At 41.5% G+C, this 21017-nt stretch overlaps 1 protein-coding gene across 3 annotated transcripts in view; it reads left to right on the forward strand.

Annotated features, from left to right (window-relative positions):
- LOC148897966 (zinc finger protein aebp2-like) overlaps positions 1-21017 on the forward strand; it is a 93020-nt gene that overhangs the window by 35483 nt on the left and 36520 nt on the right. Inside the window, exon 9 of one of the 3 annotated variants that reach the window (XM_088996627.1) lies at positions 15939-16480. The exons of the other annotated variants lie outside the window; for them this stretch is intronic. Coding sequence (XP_088852753.1) covers positions 15939-15957 — 19 coding nt within the window. The 3' untranslated portion in view covers positions 15958-16480. Of the gene's footprint in view, positions 1-15938; positions 16481-21017 lie in introns of those variants that run through there. 3 annotated transcript variants of the gene reach the window in all.

Here is a 21017-nt window from a genome sequence, read left to right on the forward strand (position 1 = left end):
CATTGCGTCATCAGCACTTTGTGGAAGAAAGAAAATGGCAGCCGAGACGACCAGCACCTGTGCCGGCGGGGCCGACAGCGCCACCCGTTTGTCGCCAATCAGATCATGACAATGTTCTATGTTCAGGGGTTATGCAAAAAGTATGCAGTGTTTCTCATACCTCGTTTATCCTCTGCTTCGTGTGCTATTAACTCCTTCATTGTCATTCCCGAATTTATTTGGAAATTGAAAATATGACATGGAGCACCATTCCCCAATTTTTTCAGGTTTTGTTTTTTCTTGCGGGAGGGTGCCAATAAAGCGCTGGTCAGACCTCTGACAATGTTTTTTCCCTTCCACGAGGGGGCAGCATTTGCCTTTTGTACAGCCACCCCCACTTTAACCTCATATTACTTCTTCTTTTCCTTTCGGCTTTTCCCCTCAGGAAAAAAAGAAAAAAAAAAGATTATCAGCACAGATGCGGAAAAATACTTCACAATGGAGGGGCAGAGCACCAAATAAGATTTAGAACCAGTGACAATATGCATGAGCATGACCAAGTAAGCAGAACAAACCTTGATACCAATTAGAATACTACTTTGTCACACGCAGATGGTCATTCATCAACCGAGAACATGATACCCAACCCCACTTCTACACCCCATCCCACTCGCAGCTTTACAAACAATACCTAGAAATGATGTGTAGCATGTGAATGACTCTTTTTTGTTTGTTTGTGGAAATAAGTTCATCTTGAGAATTTGTCTTTCGGGGAAAAATAAGTGCATTAAACAGAAGATTGGATTGGATTAGCCTTTATTTGTCTCTCAGTGGAGAAATTTACATTTTACAGCAGTAACGTGTCCTCCATCTATCCCTGTTTTGTGCATCCTCTTCTCCCACACCAGCTACCTTCATGTCCTCTTTGACCACATCCATAAACCTCCTCTTCGGTCTTCCTCTCGGTCTCCTCCCTGGCAGTTCAAGGCTCAGCATCCTTCTCCTGATATAGTCACTGTCTCTCCTCTGGACATGTCCAAACCATCTCAGTCTGGCCTCTCTGACTTTCTCTACAAAACCTCTAATATGAGTTGTCCCTCTAATGTACTCATTCCTGATCCTATCAAACCGGGTCACTCCCAAAGAAAACCTCAACATCTTCAGCTCTGCTACCTCCAGCTCTGCTACCTCCAGCTCTACTTCCTGTCTTTTCTTCAGCGGCACTGTCTTCAGTCCAAACATGGCTGGTCTCACCACTGTTTTATACACTTTTCCTTTCATCCGAGCTGAAACCCTTCTATCATACATCACACCTGACATTTTTCTCCAGCCGCTCCAGCCTGCCTGGACACGCTTCGTCACCTCTTTTCCACACTCTCCATTGCTCTGGACAGTTGACCCCAAGTACTTAAAATCCTCCACCTTCTTTATCTATTCTCCCTGCAGCATCACGCTTGCACTTGGATCCCTCTCATTCACTCACATATATTCCGTCTTGCTGCGACTGATCTTCATTCCTCTCCTTTCACATCATATTACTACCGACCCATATCACTTTGGAATTAACTTTTTTTTCTGATGAAAGAAGAGAGCCCAAGGTTTCTTATGCTACATTGTTTATGTAGTCCTAACATTCAATAGTGGGTCCTGCAATTTGAGTGAAAATGCCAAAAGCCCTGGCACTGGAGTAGAAACATTTTTGCACATGCCTCGCAGTGAATGAGTTAAAAGTGTGTCCATTCAACGTAGATTCTGCAGGATCATATTTGTCCTGCTTTCTTGTATGCAAATTAGTTATTGTTCCTGATGTCAAACTGACATGTTAACATTCTTAGACTGGATCAGGAACGGCAAAAAGGTCAATCGCAGCTCACTGTACAGTGATATGTCAGATGCAGAAATAGTTAGTCTTTATTGTAGTGCTTTTTTTTTTCCTCCTATGAGTGTCCGCTGTGAACTCAGGCCCCCGGGAGCACTAATTAGTGAAGGCATATTAGCATTGGCTTCTCCACTCTCTTCTGTGAAACAGTGCAGATGCATTGTGCCCCCAACACATTTCTCTGAAGGACGGAGGTAACCATATGGGGATAATGTCGTGCTAGCTTCCCTTTCACCATTTTTGCAGCCTCAGGGAAACTTAAATGTTCTTCAGTATGTTACAACTGTAATGTGTGACAATACTGTAAGTATTGCCCCACTTTTCGTGCTCTGGCCAGAAGTAAATGTGCAAAGTGGAGCATGGGGCAAAAATAAATACAAATACGTACTGTATTTTTGCCTAATACGAAGTGATTGAGCGCCGTACATCTACTAAAATCCTGCAATTATGAATAAAAACTATCAGTTTTTAATGCTTGATATACAGTTTACTATAGTAACTCATTCACTGCCAGACGTGCAAAAATATGTGCCAGGGTTTTTGTCATTGTCACTCGAATTCCAGGACCCACAGAATATTGAGTAGTAGGACAGTGAACACCGTTTTCACAAAGAAAGGAAACTTGTCAGGAGAAAAGTGTGTGCGGCCCCTTTTCACGAACTGGACCGTGTATTTTAGTGGCAGGCATTCTTTGCATTTAGATCCATCCTCACGGGTACTTAGGAAATTATAATGTTTCAATGGTAAACAACATGTCATCATGTACGTCATGACCAAGTTCGCATGAATCCCACACAAAGCGAGACAGGTCAGTCGGTTTGGAGCATGTCACTCGGCATGCGGAGGGTCAACAAAGATGGAAGGCGTATCACGAAGCATCACCTTGTAGAGTTTTCCAAATGTAATTGCTCACTCAGGCATACTGCACAACTGAACAATTGAAGTTGTCTAGTTGCTATATGTAGCCTTCCCTAATTTTTTTCTCAGGTGATTACTGTAAATACACATTCTTGAAATGTGATAGGATTGATGTACTTTTCTCATGGCCCCCCATTTTATTTTTTTACTACACTCGAGTCATTTCTGTGAATAGCTACATATTCTCGGTGATGTCTTCTCTTGTCATTTTTGCTTAAAAATGTATGCATTGTTTCTCCAACGCACAATAAGCACGTCAAATAATGATGTCCCTCACCACAAAAATCTGTTTGCCATTTATGTATGGAATTGTAACATATGCATTGTTTGCATAGCAGTGTGTTTACATGATGGGTGGTGTTGTTTCGCTGCCCACTGTACAAATTCAAATGTATTCTTACGCTAAATTAACTCATTCACCGTCATTCCCGTATTTATTCTGGTTTTGGTTGTTCTTGCGGGAGATACCGATAAAGCGCTGGTCAGACCTCTGGCAATGGTTGTCCCTCCCACGAGGGTGCATCATTTGCCTTTTGTACAGCCGGCCTCATTTTAAACTCAGATAATGTCACGTTCCGAACGAGGCAGAGAGCAACCGACTCGTCGGAGCGAAATTGAATGTCTGGATGCCCAAGCAAGCGACAGAGTCCGTACAGGATGATTTATTAAGTGACAACACAAAGCGCTAGTCCCAAAAAGAGGACCAGGGGAATAATCAAAAATAAAGAATACCACAAACGACCAGTATGGGGGCAAGGGGAAACCCGACCCGCATTCTACGGCAATGGCGAAAAGCAACTCGCACATGGTGGTGCAGAAAAGGCACAATCCCGAAAGATAATACTCCTTACGGGACGTGGGGGGAACCTCGAACCGAGTAAAACACGAGCACCGAAGATATAGAAAGTCCAGGGTACTGGTGGGTGACGAGGCGAAAGGCAATAATCCGGCAAATACAAGTACAGGTTGACAGCGTCCCGTATAAGTACCTGGTGTCCTGATGAAGGAATTGACAGCAGGTGGTGGAAGCGGGGAGGCGCCGCGCCGCCCCGCCCCAGCACCAATCTGAACATGACAGATAACTCCACACCATTATAACTTCGGAATTACATCTTATTTTCTGATGAAAGAAAGACAGTCTAAGGTTTCTTACACTGCATTGAATGTTTATGTGGTCCTTAAACTCAATACTCCATGGGTCCTGGAATTTGACGGAAAATGACCAAAACCCTGGTACTGGATTGGACACATTTTTGCACATCATCTGGCAGTGAATAAGTTAACTTTGACACATATTTTTTTAAGATTGAAAAAGTTAAATCAGTTGTCTCCCTCTCTGACAGAACTTGCAATGATCTTTGTATACTGCACGTATGTTGCCCCTGCCTTTAACTCATTGATGTGGTTGGTTGTATCATTGCTTAATTTCGAGAACCTTCCACACATGAAATTACCGAGATATGAATGAGATGAAGAAAGTCCACGATCTTCTATTGTCAGACTGGTTGTCCCAATCACATATGGTGCAAATGTTGGCCTGAGTTTGTTGTGTCCAGCTGACTCACCAGGTTTGTGTTTGGCTGCCTGCTCAGGTCAGATTATCCAAAGTAGTGGTTGTTGTGTGTCCATTTATAAACGCGTGCGCACACATGGCCGTGTCACGCTAGCTCAGGCGTGGAGGCTTTTTCCTTCATCCATGTCTTTGAACGGGCCCTCAGCAAGCCAGCTGCATTTCCAGATATGGAAAAGACTTGTGTTCCCGATCAGACATGAATGGATGGGCAACAGCTGTGCTTGTCGGGATTAGCATCATAAAGTGTCATGGAATAGTGGCTTCATTTTGTCCTTATCTTGAGTGGCAGTTGGATGCTGCAAGCAATACTGTCCTTCACTCTAGTCAAACAAAGCGGCTCTTGTCCATTCACGTGTCATCGTGTTATACATTTCCATTCACGGGACGCACGTCCGTCGCTCAAGTGTCGGCGTGCAATTAGTCCCAGGAGTAAGCAACCAATGAGATGACCTTTTGCATTTACATAAAACGTGCCATGTTTTGGCTCTGACCAGTCCCCAGATGTTGAACGTTCCAAAATCGTGTAATTGCTGGCCAGCTTACGTAAGCTTCACCTCACCATGAAATGCTGTGCGCGTATGCGTTGGCTAAAGGCAGGATGACAAGCTGCCTCCTGCTCTCCGAGGGAGCGTAGGAGAGCGCTGATGACGAGGGCTGTGCACGGAGTTCCGCGATGTGCTGCTGTTGGGGCGGGGCTGCGCGCAGAGGGCCCTTTTGTAGCCTCCTGCCTCTCAGGGCTCCTTTGGCCTGTGTATAATTGATGAGTAGAGTGAATAAGAGATGCATTTGTGACTGTCAGCCAGCCTGATGGGGACAGACACGGCTCAAGTCGAGCTCTCCTTATCTGGCTGATCATGACAATGATGAGGATGAGGTCCGTGTTTCTTTCCTGTACTTTTTAACGGCACTGTCGTCGCTGCTCTACCTCTTCAAGATGGCACCAGTGGTACTGGGGGGGGGGGGGGGGGTGTTGCTGCAAATGAAGAGGCAAAACGAGAGACGGGATGAGAGCCAGTGTCAGATCAGGTACAAATGTTTCACCTTTGAAAGGCCTAAACAATTTGTAGTTACCTACATTCTGCTGGGGGACGCTTGCTTTCGTTTATAATTTCGGGGAAAAAAATGTTTTTTTTTCTGATGTGCTGTAGGCATCAGCTAAAAAAATATTTGCAATTTTGTAACTGTTGGCTGTTTTTGCACACAAGAAAACATTTCACCAAACTGGCACATCATTGTGGTTCTCTTGCAACAGCAAATACCTGCAAGTCTTTCTTCACTCGTCAAACCTTAGGGGAGAAAAAAGCAAATCAATCAATAAACACAAACCATCTTTGTAAGGACAAAATGCAGTAACTACACGCGGATGGGAAGAATGAAAAATACATCTGGCTTTTACTTTTTCTGTGCAGAATACGAGCAATGTCATACTTTAGTTGGAGTTCAATCAACACTCAACGATCCAAATTCAGTTTTTTTTCCTCAAGGTGTATACTACCATGCACGAACATAAAACCAACACAATACAGTTTTCCATGTCAACCCTCCCAAAAAAACAAAAAAATCACTCAAAAAGGGGGAAAAAAAGCTCTTGCATCTTTCTGGGTCAGTCCGTGGTTGATTTACATGGTCCTCTTTTGTAGTTGTGATTGGATTGAATTAGCCTTCGTTAGTCTCGCAGTGGAGAAATTTACATTTTACAGCAGCAAAGTGATGAAAGGAAGAGAAATGGAACGGAAGAAGTAAAAAAAAATCAGGACCTGATGTAAAGGCAGCCACTCTCGCGGCGCCATCTTGAAGTCAAAACAACAATAAAAAAACTAAATAACAAATAATGTGACAACACCAAAGACATGATTCAATATTAAGCATTTTCTGCACCATCTTTGTTGTATGAAGCAGTTCTAGATGAAAGAGGAGAGGATCAAAGTGTCCTTTTCACCAATGCATCCGGGTCGTCATGGTGGAATGTGAACGTCTGCTACAAGCTAAATGTTGAAAGAAAATACGCAGCTGTAGCATCCGTTGAGGAAAATAGATTGTCTCACATCTCCGTAAATCCGCTTTAATTCCAAACCGCGACAGTTCCACATATGCATTGGTGCTCTGCGCTGACGCTCCTTTTTTCTCATCGCAAGCTCCTCAAGCCATGCATCCGTCCAGCCCCAGCCTGTCCAATAGCACCAACCTTTCCGCTGAACAAAGCGGGCTGTGAAAATGGTGCCCATGAGAGGTGCAAAAAAGCACAATTGCCCAAGAGCTGTCCAGCCATGACAGTCAAATGGCACTGACAATCCTCCCAAATCAAAAACAGTGCTGGCATATTTATGCTGCCGAAAAGGAGCAAACGCTTCTCAGAGTCTCGTCCTTGATGAATGTCGTGGCCAAAAATGCTGAAAAACAATCCATATTCATACCACACGATGCACAACAACTCAAAGTGACAAAAGATAACATAAAAAAGCCCTTGCTGACAGCAGCCTACTCGGGCGCCATCTTGGACTCCCCATCCTCCTCCATCTACTTGTCCTCCTCTTCCTTTCACTCCATTCATCTTCTTCCACAGCCTCCTTAACTCTTGTCATGCTTACTACTCCCTCCATTGTATTCGACACCTTCCGTTGACCCGTCTTGTATTTACAATGCTTAGGCTGATTGCAAAGTGAAGTAACTATCAAAAATGTCTTCTCCTTTCATCGTGTGGTCAAAATATTGGCCTCAGTTTTATACACCAATGTACAGCATGTTGTACATTTTAGAAATTGAGCATATTACAACGAGTTGTATTCGCAGTTTTGCAAAAAGAGACCCGGGCAGTGGGTTGTCCTAATTCATTTGCAAAATGTTTCTTCCAACTCTTCAAACTCACTGCAAAGCAGTGTTTTTGCTTTTAGTTTTACTAACTCTGTGGCTGGCCCTGGTATTGACATAAAGTTTTACAATACCTAAAACACACCCCGTTGTGGTTTAATCATTGTCTGCTTGCTGGGGATTGTGTTTTTTTAATGATATTTTAATGTCATTTATGGTGGCTAATGTTTCATGTGACTTCAGGAGCATATATTTTCTGGAGTTGAGTTCAGGATTGTAAAATATTCGACGTGTGACTTGACGGTTTCTCCGTAGTCCCTATTGTGCCGTTCTTAGGTATTGGAATTACTACAGCGATGATGTTTGTGATTTTCGAATTGATGTTACTTGGTGATTAATCCTCTTTTTTTTCCTCTTGACCTAAATGGTGCATATAATGTCTAAATGTATACCATCTTTTATAAATAGGTAAGTATGGTCAACTAGATTCACCAAGATTAGATTTGTAGTTAAAGAGAAAGCTGGGGGGACATTGTTATGGCACTTGAGAGATGAGCTTTCTGCCTGTACAGATTATTGTCATTCAATCGTAAATCCTTAGCTTGCTCATATTGTTCGATGTGACATTGATGTGTACAAACACGTCCCATTAGATGGAGAGAGAGGAAGAGAGAGAGCGAGCGAGCAAGCTGGATGTCATGTAAGAACTACCTGCTGGCGGATTTGCAGCTACGGTACCTTGCAGTAATGCTGTAAATGGATGAGAGTGGTCTCTCTTGCATTGTGAAAGGAGCTCGAATGTGGGCTATGTTTCCATAATTGATGTGGATGTGGATGTGCAAATGGAATGTTGAAAATACGATGAGTCTTTTATTTTGATATGTTTGCATCTCCGTTTGTGTAAATGTGTCTACCTTCTATGCTTAATTGGCTCTTCGCTGCTAGGTCTACCGTGAAATATACACATGCAGTATTCATTGACCGGCCATAACATGCTGTCCACTGTCTATGTTACATTGTGGTTGAAGTAGTTATCGTTAAAAGAGTGTAACAAGGCTTTAAAAAATGAATTCTAAAGTTTTACAAAGAATAAATTGCAAATGAGGTCATATGTTATTTTTTGATTTTTGCAGCAGTATTACCGTATTTTCCGGTGTATAAGGCGCACCCAAAAGCCTTCATTTTGTTCAAAAGATGACCCTGCGCCTTATATGCAGATGTGCGTAATATGTGAAATAATTTTGAGGCACAACAGGTCTCACAACTCCTGTCAGCAGCACTCGTCTCCACCTCCCCTCTCCCCCGTAGAAGAAGTGGTGCGTAACCACAGCCTTTTCTGTAGCGCCTTATAATGTGGTGTGCCTTATATTTGGAAAAGTTTAATATATTTTTATATTATGGTTGGATTTTTTTCATTAATTGAAGGTGCACCTAATAATCTGGTGTGTCGAATATATGGAAAAGGTTTTAAAATACACATTCATTTGGGGTGTGCCACATTATACTCCGGTGCGCCTTATACACTGGAAAATACAGCAATAATTCCCGGCCTTCGTTTCAAATTCCTTTTACATTTTACTAAGCATTCTTTAACTGAGAGACAGCAATTTGCACATCAATGTCTTTCGTCACAGAGGGATCAGAAGCAGAAATCGGACATGCTACTTCTTTGATGGAAAAGTCACATTCTGCAAATAGCCCGTGCAGGAATAACATTTTCTGCCCCTGACATGAATACCAATGTCAGGCGGTTGATAGATGTCAGATTCAGGACACAACTTGTATTTTAACTCTTCCACTGCCAGACGATGTGCAAATTTGTGTCCACTTCAGTGCCAAGGTTTTTGTCATTTTCACTCAAATTCCAGGACCCACAAAATATTGAGTTTTAGGACGACATAAACATTCAATGCAGCCTAAGAAACCTTAGACTCTCTTCTTTCATTCGAAAAAAAGAGTTAATTCATAAATTATATGGGTCTGGAGTTATATGAACTTGAAATGAGAGTGGCTGTCCAAAATACCATGCAATACATACATATTGGGTTTTATAGCGATTTAACAGCAGCTGAAGCTGTAACAAAGTGCTAACATGGAAAAAAGGGAAATTCTGTCCCATTGTGGAAGGGAAAAAAACATTGCCAGGGGCCATTGCCAGCGCTTTATCGGCAGTTCCAGCAATGAAAACAAAAACCTGAACAAATTCGCGAATGGCGCTCCAAATCATATTTTCAATTCCCGAATAAAATTGGGAATGGCAGTGAATGAGTTAAGAAATTTGATTTAAATTGAACATAGATCAGATCACATTCACAGTGAAACATTCCCAGAAGCTAAGAGGAAAGTGAGCTGTTTATGTTCGTGAAGCTTCACTGCAATGAACAACATGACTACAGACGCTCCCCAATTTATGAACAAGATACGGTCGTTCATAAGATGAATTTGTTCATAAGTTGCTGTTGTTCTACATTTTGTATGGAATGTATGATTAAGACTGATGTAAGTATGGGTCAGGTTTATATAAAATGTATTGGATTGGATTGGATTTGCCTTTATTAGTCTCGCAGTGGAGAAATTTACATTTCACAGCAGCAGTGATGAAATTATTAATATTACCTGTATTGGTTTGTACTGAAAAACTAAATATTTAATAAAATTCATGCTCTATAAATATGTGTACATGTACAACTGATGAGAATACTAAATGTGTGTGTGTGTGAGAGATGGAGCGAGAAAGGGAGAGGGAGCAAGAGGGCAGTAGGGAGAGAGAGAGAGAGAGAGAGAGAGAGAGAGAGAGAGAGAGAGAGAGAGAGAGAGAGAGAGAGAGAGAGAGGGACAGAGAGAAGAGAGAGACACACACAGTATGTACGAATTAAGTTAACTTACTTTTCAACATACCCGCAAAATGTACCATTGTTCATAACTCGAATGTTCGTAAGTAGGGGAGTGTCTGTATTGATAATCATATTGTTTCCTCGTCATAGTGTCATCATTGACCAACGCTCTTTACGATTGAGGCTTTCATTCAGCATTTGTCGGCAAAACACAATTGGAATTCTCCTATGTCATTCATCTTTTGTAATTATATTTTTCTCTTGACGCCAAACCTTTTGGAACATTGACCTTCCTCACAAAATTACAAAACAGCAGAGCTTTTTCAAATGACTCTTCAAAAATATTTCTGCGGTCTAAGCACATCAAATTCTCCCATGGGTGTCCATCTGCCCGTTTTAACAATGAAATGGAGAAGAGTTAGGGGAACTCATGTGCTGGGTGGATAGCGGTCAGTGCTCCCATTGAGAAAGAAACTCTGCCCTTTACACAACCGCTGAGGGACTCGGTGACTGACATTTCCGTGAATGTGTCACGTGAGCCCTGGCGTTTTCGTGAAGACATGGACGACTGCCACCATGTGCTCCCACCACTGCAACCGCACAGGAAACGGGATGTCTGTTTGTGTTTTCCAAAGCACGAGGTAGAGGACGGTAGACTGCCGTCCTAAATTCATCTTGTTGCGTGCCCCTCGTCGCTGGTGCCGATGCACGCAAGGACATTGCTTTTGTCGCTTCATATGAGCTTCGCCGCTGCTAAGTTGCAGTTGACGGCTGACATTTAGGCTGTGTTCAACTAGGACCAAATTGCTTTGTAATACTGCAGCGCCATAGTTACGCTACATAAATACTTTGACATCATCCCAGAGAGATGTGTAAGATCACGATCAATTCAATGAGGAAGAAATTCATTACACGCTTAAAGGACAACCGACGTCTCCGGCCAAGTTGTGTCCATCATTTGTAAAATGGCTTCAAATGACTTCTACTGAGCGTATTTTAACAAGATTCCACCGCATATAGCTATATTTTACATTTAAAGACTCGCACTGAATATTCAGGAAGTCTTGTTTTTGAGTTGGTGACGAGTCCGTACGTGACGTCACTAAAGGACGCCCCTGACCGAAAAAGACACATTGTAGCAGTCCTTCCATCACGTCAATGTATTTTGCTGTACTTGTTTGGTCAGACCACCTCATGTTTCACCCAAAAGCCGCCAGAAGAGGGCGTACAAGCTCCATCTAAGGAATTTATCGGCCTGTGGAAACGGAGGTGGCCGCAGGAGGTCACCATTTTGTCCCTCTTTTTTTGGAATGATTGACATTTCCTCCCAATGTTGCCTCAAAATGGCACAAAATAAATTATTTAATCGATTGCAAACATTTATCGATTGCAAACTATTTGAATCATATTCATGACTGGATGTGTAACAAGAAAGCATATTCTCCGAATCTGAAGCCATTGTTTTGATTCTCCAGCAAGACGTCTTGGCGTGACGTCACGACCCAGGGGCGGGACTTTCTGAAAATGCCCAATTCGCAGCTCCATTTTTTGCAGATTTTGGACACTTTAAGTCATTTTTATTGGTGTTTTGCATTTGAATAAAAATATCATACTGCGTGTTTTGGGTATTTTAAATGCTATAAAACGTTTTTCTGATGTCAGTTAAAACGGTTGTCCCTTAAGTGGTGTGCGCTGCCAATATTCATAAACTACAAATCGAATCCGCTTTTTATCATCTACCTGTCAAGCTCCACTATTTTATTTTGCTTACAATGAATTCTTCAACGGCTTTTCTTATTTTTATGTTGACCAAATTGTACCATCGCACAACCACATTGGCGCATTGATATGGAATTGCAAAATGGGAAATAGGTAACAAAAATTGAGGATAGCTACAGTACTTTGGCTTTGTCATTATGCATATTTAAATTGTTTTAACTCATTCACTGCCAGATGTGCAAAAAATTTATCCATTCCAGTGCCAGGGTTTTTGTCACTTTCACTCAAATTGCAGGACCCACAGAATATTGAGTTTTAGGACTACATAAACATTCAATGCAACGTAAAAAAACATTAACTTCTCTTCGTTCATCAGAAAAAAGAGTTAATTTTTAAATGATATTGGTCTATATCTGAGCTTAAAATGGAGGTGGCTGTACAAAAGGCAAATGCTGCCCCTTTGTGGGAGGGAAAAGCATTTCTTGTGGTCTGACCAACGCTTTATCAGCACCGCCCCCAAGAAAACAACAAAACCCAAACAAATTTGGGAATGGCACTACACATCATGCTTTTCAATTCCCGAATAAATGTGAGAATGGTAGTGAATGAGTTAATCTGATGTGTCTGATTGCTCAAACCCATACAAGTGTTTAACTTTAGCAGGTGCAGCAAGTCAACCATTTTCTCACTTTGAGGCCAAATTTATGAATCATTTGGGCCAATGAAAGGATGTTTCATGATTATGCCAATCACATATTACTTTTACAGTTTTGAGAATTTTCCAAGAGGAAGGAAAAGGCCCACATTTGTCGAAATAGAACTCCTCAACTCACTTAAAAATGTTTTCTGGGCACTGAAATACCTTCGGATGGCACCAAATCGATTCTAGTGCAACTGGTAACTCTGAAGCTGAATTTGTGACTCCAAAATTGCAACTTTGTTGTCATAGTTTAATTTTTTTAGACGATAAACATTGCAGTTTTCTTCCTATTTTCGTCAGTTTAGTCATCATCCCCCACAAATAAACTGGGAATTACTCTCCTGAGCGAATGTTTGCCCCCTCTCAATGGACTTAAATTTCCAATGTACATAATCGAAGACTCTTTATTTAACCATTAACTTATTCACTGCCATTCACAGATTTATTTGGGAATTGAAAATGTGACGTAGAGCGCCATTCCTGAATTTGTTTGGGGTTTGTTTTGTCATGCTGGGGTGCCGATAAAGCCCTGGCTTGTATTGTATTTTGGACAGCCACCCTCATTCCAAACTCCTATAACTCCAGACCTATATAATTTAGGAATTAACCTTTTTTTATGATGTACTGTACTGAAGGTTTATGTTGTCCTAAAACTCAATATTCTGTGGGTCTTGAAATTTGCTGACAATGACAAAAACCCTGGCACTAGAGTGGATACAGTTTTGCACATGGTCTGGCAGTGAATGAATTAAGCTCTAATTCCCTCAATGAATATATGCGGAGATATCATTTGCGAACAAATGGAAAAGCTTTCAATTGTTCTAAATGCTCACTGACTGGTGGATGTGTCCAGTCCAATGATGCTTGGTTGCTGTTTTTTTGTGTCGTCAGCACAAAGCAGTGTTGTGACACGTGTGTTAAAGGAGTTGTAGCCATCCTGCTCTTCCTCTTTGTGTCTTTGGGGGAAAGGTGTGAGATGGACATGTAGCAGGCGAGCTCAAACACCAGGACAGCTTTCAGCTGAGTCCAGTCTCCCCCCCTCCCCTGATGGCTCCCAGATGTTTTCAAAAGTAGACACACACACACTCGGCTGTCTTTCGTTTCCCCCTTTTCTGGCACTCCTTTTGGCCGCCCTTCCAAATTTCCCTCTCCTCACAACGTCCACTTCAACTTGTCTGGTTGTAATCACCCATCCAGGATTAAACAGCCGTTTTTCACATGTGCTCCTCCTTCCTTTACACCTCTTGCGTGTGGCTTGTCTCGTCTCCTTTTTCTCGCACTGAATCACTCACCGTCCGCTGGCGATGATTCTTCAGCTGTGTTCTGACACACGGCCAACAGTCCCGCGCAACCAATAATCCGCCCATGCAGCATTCATGTGTTTCTATTGCGCTCCACTGAGTCTTTGCTACATAGTGTGCAATAGTTTCACCCATTGTGCCTTCGCGCTAAAACGTCCTTTGCAGGTGTAAAAATAGCCACAGCGGTGCTCATGCATGAATTAGCTTTTAAGAAAATGCAAAGAAACAGATACGGAGATGATTTTTTCATGGGAATAGGTACATAACAACCCCCTTTAACTGCTCTGAGAACGGCCTTAATGGAGTGTCAGAATCCATTCAACATGCACTACTGTACAACGTCTTAAAGGACAACCGACGTCTCCAGACAAGTTGTGTCCATAATTTGTAAAATGGCTTCAAATGACTTCTACTGGGCGTATTTTAATAAGATTCCACCGCATATAGCTATATTTTAAAACTCGCGCTGAACATTCAGGAAGTCTTGTTTTTGAGTTGGTGACGAGTCCGTACGTGACGTCAGAAAAGGACCGCCTCCTCACCGTAAAAAAGACGCATTGTAGCGTCTTTCCATCACGTCAATGTATTTTGCTGTACTATTTTTTTTAAACCATGTCTTACACCCAAAAGCCGCCAGCAGAGGGAGGCAAACTCCATGGAAGGAATGTATCAGCATGTGGAAACGGGCTGATTCATTCCTCACCGGAGCTGGTCGCCATTTTTCTGCCTCTTTTTGGGTGAGACATTCCTCCCCACCCGTTTGCCTCAAAATGGCCCAAATAAATTCTTTAATCGATTGCAAACATTTATGCTTTGCTCATCAGGACTATTTGAATTATATTCATAACTGGATGTGTAACAAGAAAGCATATTGCATATGTAAATTTCTCCACTGTGAGACTAATAAAGGCAAATCCAATCCAATCCAATCCAATATTCTCTGAATCTGAAGCCATTGTTTTGATTCACAAGCAATGCAAGACGTCTTGGCGTGACATCACGAAATGGGAGTGGGACTTTCTGAAAATGCCCAATTCGAGGCTCAATTTTTTGCAATTTTTTATTCGTGTTTTGCATTTGACTAAAAATATACTGCATGTTTTGGGCATTTTAGATGCTATAAAAGGTTTTTCTGGTGTCAGTTAAAAACAAAAAAGTGACGTTGGTTGTCCTTTTAAGGCATACACCATTTTTTGTCAATTACCAATTCATTCATTTACTGCCAGACGTGCAAAAAAATGTGTCCACTCCAGGCCAGGGTTTTTGTCATTGTCACCCGAATTCCAGGACCCACAGAATATTGAGTTTTAGGACTACATAAATGTTCAATGCAGCATAAGAAACTTTAGAATCTCTTCTTTCATCAGAAAAAAAGACTTAATTCCTAAATGATATGGGCTTAAAATGAGGGCAGCTGTCCAAAATACAATGCAATGCATACATATTGGTTTATATAGCGCTTTAGCAACAGCTGAAGACGGAACAAAGCGGACAAAAAAGGGAAATGCGGTCCCCTCGTGGAAGAAAAAACACTGCCAGAGGCCATGGCCAGCGCTTTATCGGCACCCAAACAATAAAAACCAAAACCCAATTGGGAATGGCGCTCTACATCATTTAAATACACCTTATTTAGTTTTTTTTTTTTACTTTATGTTACTTCCGGGTTTAGTGAACGCTGGCGCATGTGGCTGCCGCTGCTCAATCGCAGAAAAAATATCCTGTGACTGTAAAGTGTCCCTGAGAGTTTTGAAAGGCACTTATACATGAAATGTATTATTACTATGATTATCATATTTTCAATTCCCGAATAAATTCATGAATGACAGTGAATGAGTTAATACTTTTCCACTCATATAGTAATGGTTTTGGATTTTGATGTTTATGAGTAATTTATATTTGGAAAGGTGCACTCTTTACATGGAATATATTGACTTTTCCAGTGTCCTTTTTATTGCGCCCTTTGTGTCTTCACAATTTTGATTTGTTCTTTGCTTTGCCGCACCACAATGTACATCATTTCAAATTTGTTTTTTCTACTTTCATTCCTTTCATCACTTTGCTGCTGTGAAATGTAAATTTCTCCACTGTGAGACTCATAAAGGCAAATCCAATCCAATCCAAAGGTGCACTAAAATTGCACTCTGTAGTTTTAGAATGCTAAAAGGTGGCGTGGCTCGAGTGTGCACAATCTAAAGTTAATGATGCCTCCCTCACCTCACAATTACAGACATCTCCAAAGGGAATAGCCGCTTCACTTTTTCAATTGTCCACTTCACATGTCTGAAACCTGAGTGGCGGATTTGCGGAGCAGACCTCTCAAGATCACTTAATGGCATGGATGCAGGTTCTCACTTCTTTCTTACACCGAGATGATCGATTTTGTGCTCCGTAGCAGATGGCAACATTTGCTCATTAATTCAGGGTTTGCGAATGTGAACTTTAATGATATTCCAAAGTGTGCCACTTCCAAGTTTTCTCCATGCAGGTTTCACATGCATATTCACTAATGCTCGAGTTGACTGTAAACACGCTGAGCTGTTGTGATGACGCACAGCCCCGTGCAAACTCGCTGACTCAAAAAGGCAATGAATGGCGACAGCCTCCTCACCGGCAAACTTGTTCCTGAGACTTTAATCTGAGCAACCCCAGACTTGCACGCATGGATGATGTGCAAAATACAAGCTAGCAGTTTGGTCATGTGTACACCATTTCTTTATCCTGCTATGTATTCAGGCACCCGGACATCTCTTTGGACTAGAAAAGAAACACTGTGATATTTTTATGTTTATACAAATAAGATGTTGAACAACCCAGCAGAAATTAAATACAGAAATTCCTGTTCTTCCCATTCATGAAAAATAAAATCAAGGGATTCTCTGTGTGTGTTTCTGCTGAATCCATGGAAAACCCTCCCCCCTCTCAACCATCAGTCAAACTCTGCAACTTGGAAAAATGGATGATTCTTCTCTTTGGTCTTTCTGGTCCCTTCCATTCCTTTGAGATAGGATGAAAAGAAAAGTGTATAAAGCAGTGGTGAGAGCAGCCATGATGTTTGGACTGGAGACAGTACCACTGAAGAAAAGACAGGAAGCAAAGCTGGAGGTAGCAGAGCTGAAGATGTTTAGGTTTTCTTTGGGAATGACCAGGTTGGATAGGATCAGGAATGAGTACATTAGAGGGAAAACTCATATTAGAGGCTTTGGAGAGAAAGTCAGAGAGGCCAGACTGAGACTGAGACAACTGCACGTTGGTACCGTGGGGGGTGGGGGGGTAAAACCTCTAAAAACCTGTACTGAATTAACTTTATCCAGTTGGATAAAGCACCAACAAGGCCGATCCTTAAATGTTTTTATAACATATTTCAGCCATTAGTGAATATACCGTATTTTCCAGATTATAACGCGCACGTTCAATTAATAATAATACTAATAATAATACATTTAATTTACAGGCGCCTTTCTGAACATCTGAACACCCAAGGACATTTTACAATAAAAACAATACATAAAACAATAAAATCATGAATAAAACAAGACAAAAGAAAACAGCAGATTAAACTAGACCATGAAAGCAAGTTTAAACAGGTGGGTTTTGAGGTGAGATTTGAAAGTAATGACATATGTCAAAGAATGACATTTAAAAATGTTTCCATATTTAAGGCACACTGAATTATAAGGTCCGTGGTCAGCTTTTGAAAAAAAAAGGCTTTTATGTGCACCTTATAGTGCAGAGAGTATGGTAAAATTGTAAATATGATTTTGAGAATCACCCACCATTGGATGATATTACCTGTATCCAAGACAACAACAATGCAAAGTTGTTTGCATTGTTGATCCAACCTAAAATGCTCAATGAAATCGAATTTGTGTCATGCCATGGATGTTTTTTTCTCCTTTGCACTATATATACAGTATTTATTTGTTGGACTGGGTTCTTGAACTTGCATCACTGTTGATGTTGGTGTCAGGCCTTTAGAAGTCCTTAAGTGGACATTTAAAATTGCCCAATTCTCTCCACGTGTCATTTGCCTTTATGCAGCATCCAAGTACAAATGATCAATAAACTGTATATACAGTATACAATATACAGTGACACCCCAACTTACGAACTTAATTGGTTCCCAGACAGAGTGTGTAAGGCAAAAAGTGTGTATCTCAAAAAAAAAATCCCATAGGAAACCATTAAAATGGGAATAATCCGTTCCCGGGTTTCCATAAAATATACTTTTCAACTAAATAAGCCTTGAAACTACACACAACATACCTTATTCTATGTATAATAAATGTGCTATTGTATTGTAATGAAATAAATACACTGCATTGTATCATGAAGTCACTTTATTTACATTTGTGATGGCCATTTATGTCTTGATGGAATGGCGCTGGAGGTCCAAGGTCAAAGGGAATTGCTGTTTGGAAAGAGAGGCGCATTACATGAGGACTGTAATTAAAGACATAAACTGTGCTGTAAAATAAAGTTTTATTTACCTTTTTGATGGTCGTTGATTGCTTATGAAAGGAGAGTCACCTTCCATAAGGACTGTTGGTAACTTAACCTCTGATGCTGTTCGGTCGTGTGCTTCCGCCGAAGATCACTCCGCCAGCCATGGTGGGTGTGTATTATGAAAATAGTGCTTATTATAAGGTTTAATTTTCATAAATTTGACGTTTGTAAGACGAAAAGTTTGTAAGATAAGGTGTTTGTAAGTTGAGGTCTCACTGTATATACATATATATGGAGCGAAGTAGGGAGGGAAGGAGAGAGGCATGGAGAAGGAGAGAGAGATTGAGGGAGAGATGGAGCGAGAAAGGGAGAGGGAGCAAGAGGGCAGTAGGGAGAGAGAGAGAGAGAGAGAGAGAGAGAGAGAGAGAGAGAGAGAGAGAGAGAGAGAGAGAGAGAGAGAGAGACAGACAGACAGACAGACAGACAGACAGAGTAAGAGAGAGAGAAAGGGAGGGAGAGAGAGATAGTTGGTGACTGAGAGAGGGATGGAGACAGGCAGATAGAAGGAAGGAAGGAGAAAGAGAGGGAAGGCGAGAGAGAGGGAAGTAGATGGGGAGAGAGAGGAAGGGGAGGAGGGTGGGTGGGTGAGACAGAAAGACAGAGAGGTATGGTGAGAAAGGGGGAGGCAGGGTGGGACAGAGAGAGGTTTTTTTTGTCCATTGCATTTTATTTTGTCCTTTCTATTTTGGTTTTACAGTGATTAACAGTTTCAGTATTTTGTTGCATGTTGTTGAAATCTTTGAATGGCTCGTCCTACTTACTGTATCCTACAGGAAAAAAAAAACTCATTCTTGCCACGGGCGCATTGGTGTATTTTCTGCGTCAGCCTTTAACATGCATCTCTTGGAGAAATGACTGTGGTTGCTTTTAGGATTGCTGCTTCAACACTTCATAATTATGGTGCTTTTTTGACTGCTGACACTCAAGACTTTTTTCCCTGGGTTAATTTTGACTGGACTAATTTGGAGATGTCGAGCTTTTGTGGTTCACTTAACCATTAACATCAGCAGAGCTCTACTGTCCACCTTCATTATATTTCGCAGAAGAGCATGTTCGACTCTATTAAATCCAACCGAGTCTTCTCTTTTTGGGTCAGTCAGTTTCACCCTCATGCCCGCGATGACATCACACATATTTGAGTTGAACAAACACTGACATTTCTGCGGAAATGATATGTCACCGATATAATGAATAATTGCCAGTCTTTCTTTCACAGGACTCCTATTTCACAGATTTTTATTTCTTATTTGCCTTAGCCGCACTCTCACAGGCCGCTTTCCCCCCTCTGTTATGAAATAGCATGTTTGTGGTTGTCTGCTGATTTGGACCAACATCTCGTCCTTTGGGACGAGATGAGTTCTTCAAAACAGATGAGCCTGAATGTAATTATCACACAACGATGCTGCTAATTAAAGGAGGTGCGCTTGAGTGTAGCGACAATCCTTGCTCCAGACTCTTTTAATCCAATTTTCGTGCATCATTATATGGTGACCTATGACCTTACCTCTTCCTGCACTCATCTCTGTTTATTTTCCTTCTTCGCATACCATACGTTTATTTGCATCATCATTCCATTCACGTAATTCAATTTTCCATATCAGAGAGGACAGTTCACCCTGCACTCAATTTGATTCTCCTCCATGCCTTCTCCTCACTTTCCTTATTCAAAACCCCTCCCACTTCACCCTGGCGCAGGTCCCGCTCGCCTTTATGAAATAATCCGCGGCATCCTGCAGGAGCAATGACTCCTCGTCCCATCCCTCTTCCCCCTCGCTCCCCTCACCGACTTGCAGTGTGTCAGAAGTGACGCACGACCGTGCTGTCGGAGAGAGATAACAAACCCGGTTCAAGCTGTGACGTCGCCAAGTTATCTCCAAGCCGTCCCACTGCAGAGTGCAGACCCGCCTCTAACGGGCCCACTGCTACAACCTTCTACAGGAAGAGGAATATGTACCCTCGCAATGCAGCTGGAACTCCCCAATACATCCAACTAATACATTGTACATACAAATAATATCCAATATGGCTGTACATTTCATGTCAAGGAGCATCATCATCCTCTATGAAGTTCGCTTGTGATGCTTTTGAGTCATTTAGTATGTTGTCTAAAAATAACTTTAACTACATGACTTTCCTAATGAGCCTGATGTTTGCCTTGTTCCTTGGTAACATGTTGGGTACACCCTGAAATGATTAGCAGTCTCACATATACTGTACTTACATACCTCGGGGATCCAAGATATGGCTTCCCGATGTTGACTCTTTCACTACCATTCCAGAATTTATTCGGGAATTGAAATATGCCAATAAAGCATAGGTAAGACCTCTGGCAATGTTTTTTCCCTTCCATGAGGGGGCAGCATTTGCCTTTTGTACAGCCCCCCCCCCCCCCCCCCATTTCAATCTCCGCTAACTCCAGACCCGTATAATTTAAGAAATAAGTCTTTTTTTTCTGATGAAAAAAGAGAGTCTATGTTTTCTTACGCTGCATAGAATGTTTATGTCGTCCTAAAATTCAATATTTTGCACGTCTGGCAGTGAATGAGTTAATCATTTGGACCTGATGAGGCACTGCCCCAATAACCTTTGATATAAGCTAATATGAATTGCGATATGCATCGTTTGTATTTTTTAAATTTATTGATGTATTTTTTTGCGTTTGGAAAAAGAAACAGAAATCTTGCATCCGAGTTTGTATTTCAAGTCAAGAGGCCCAAATAAAAACAAATACAGGAGGATAATTGAATTTTGGCCATAGCCAGACTTGTGTCGCTAAAACTCCAATAAACTGTGGGCCCTGGAA

Source organism: Hippocampus bargibanti, linkage group LG05, assembly GCF_051943395.1.
Source record: "Hippocampus bargibanti isolate YZ-2025 linkage group LG05, ASM5194339v1, whole genome shotgun sequence".
Classification (NCBI taxonomy): domain Eukaryota; kingdom Metazoa; phylum Chordata; class Actinopteri; order Syngnathiformes; family Syngnathidae; genus Hippocampus; species Hippocampus bargibanti.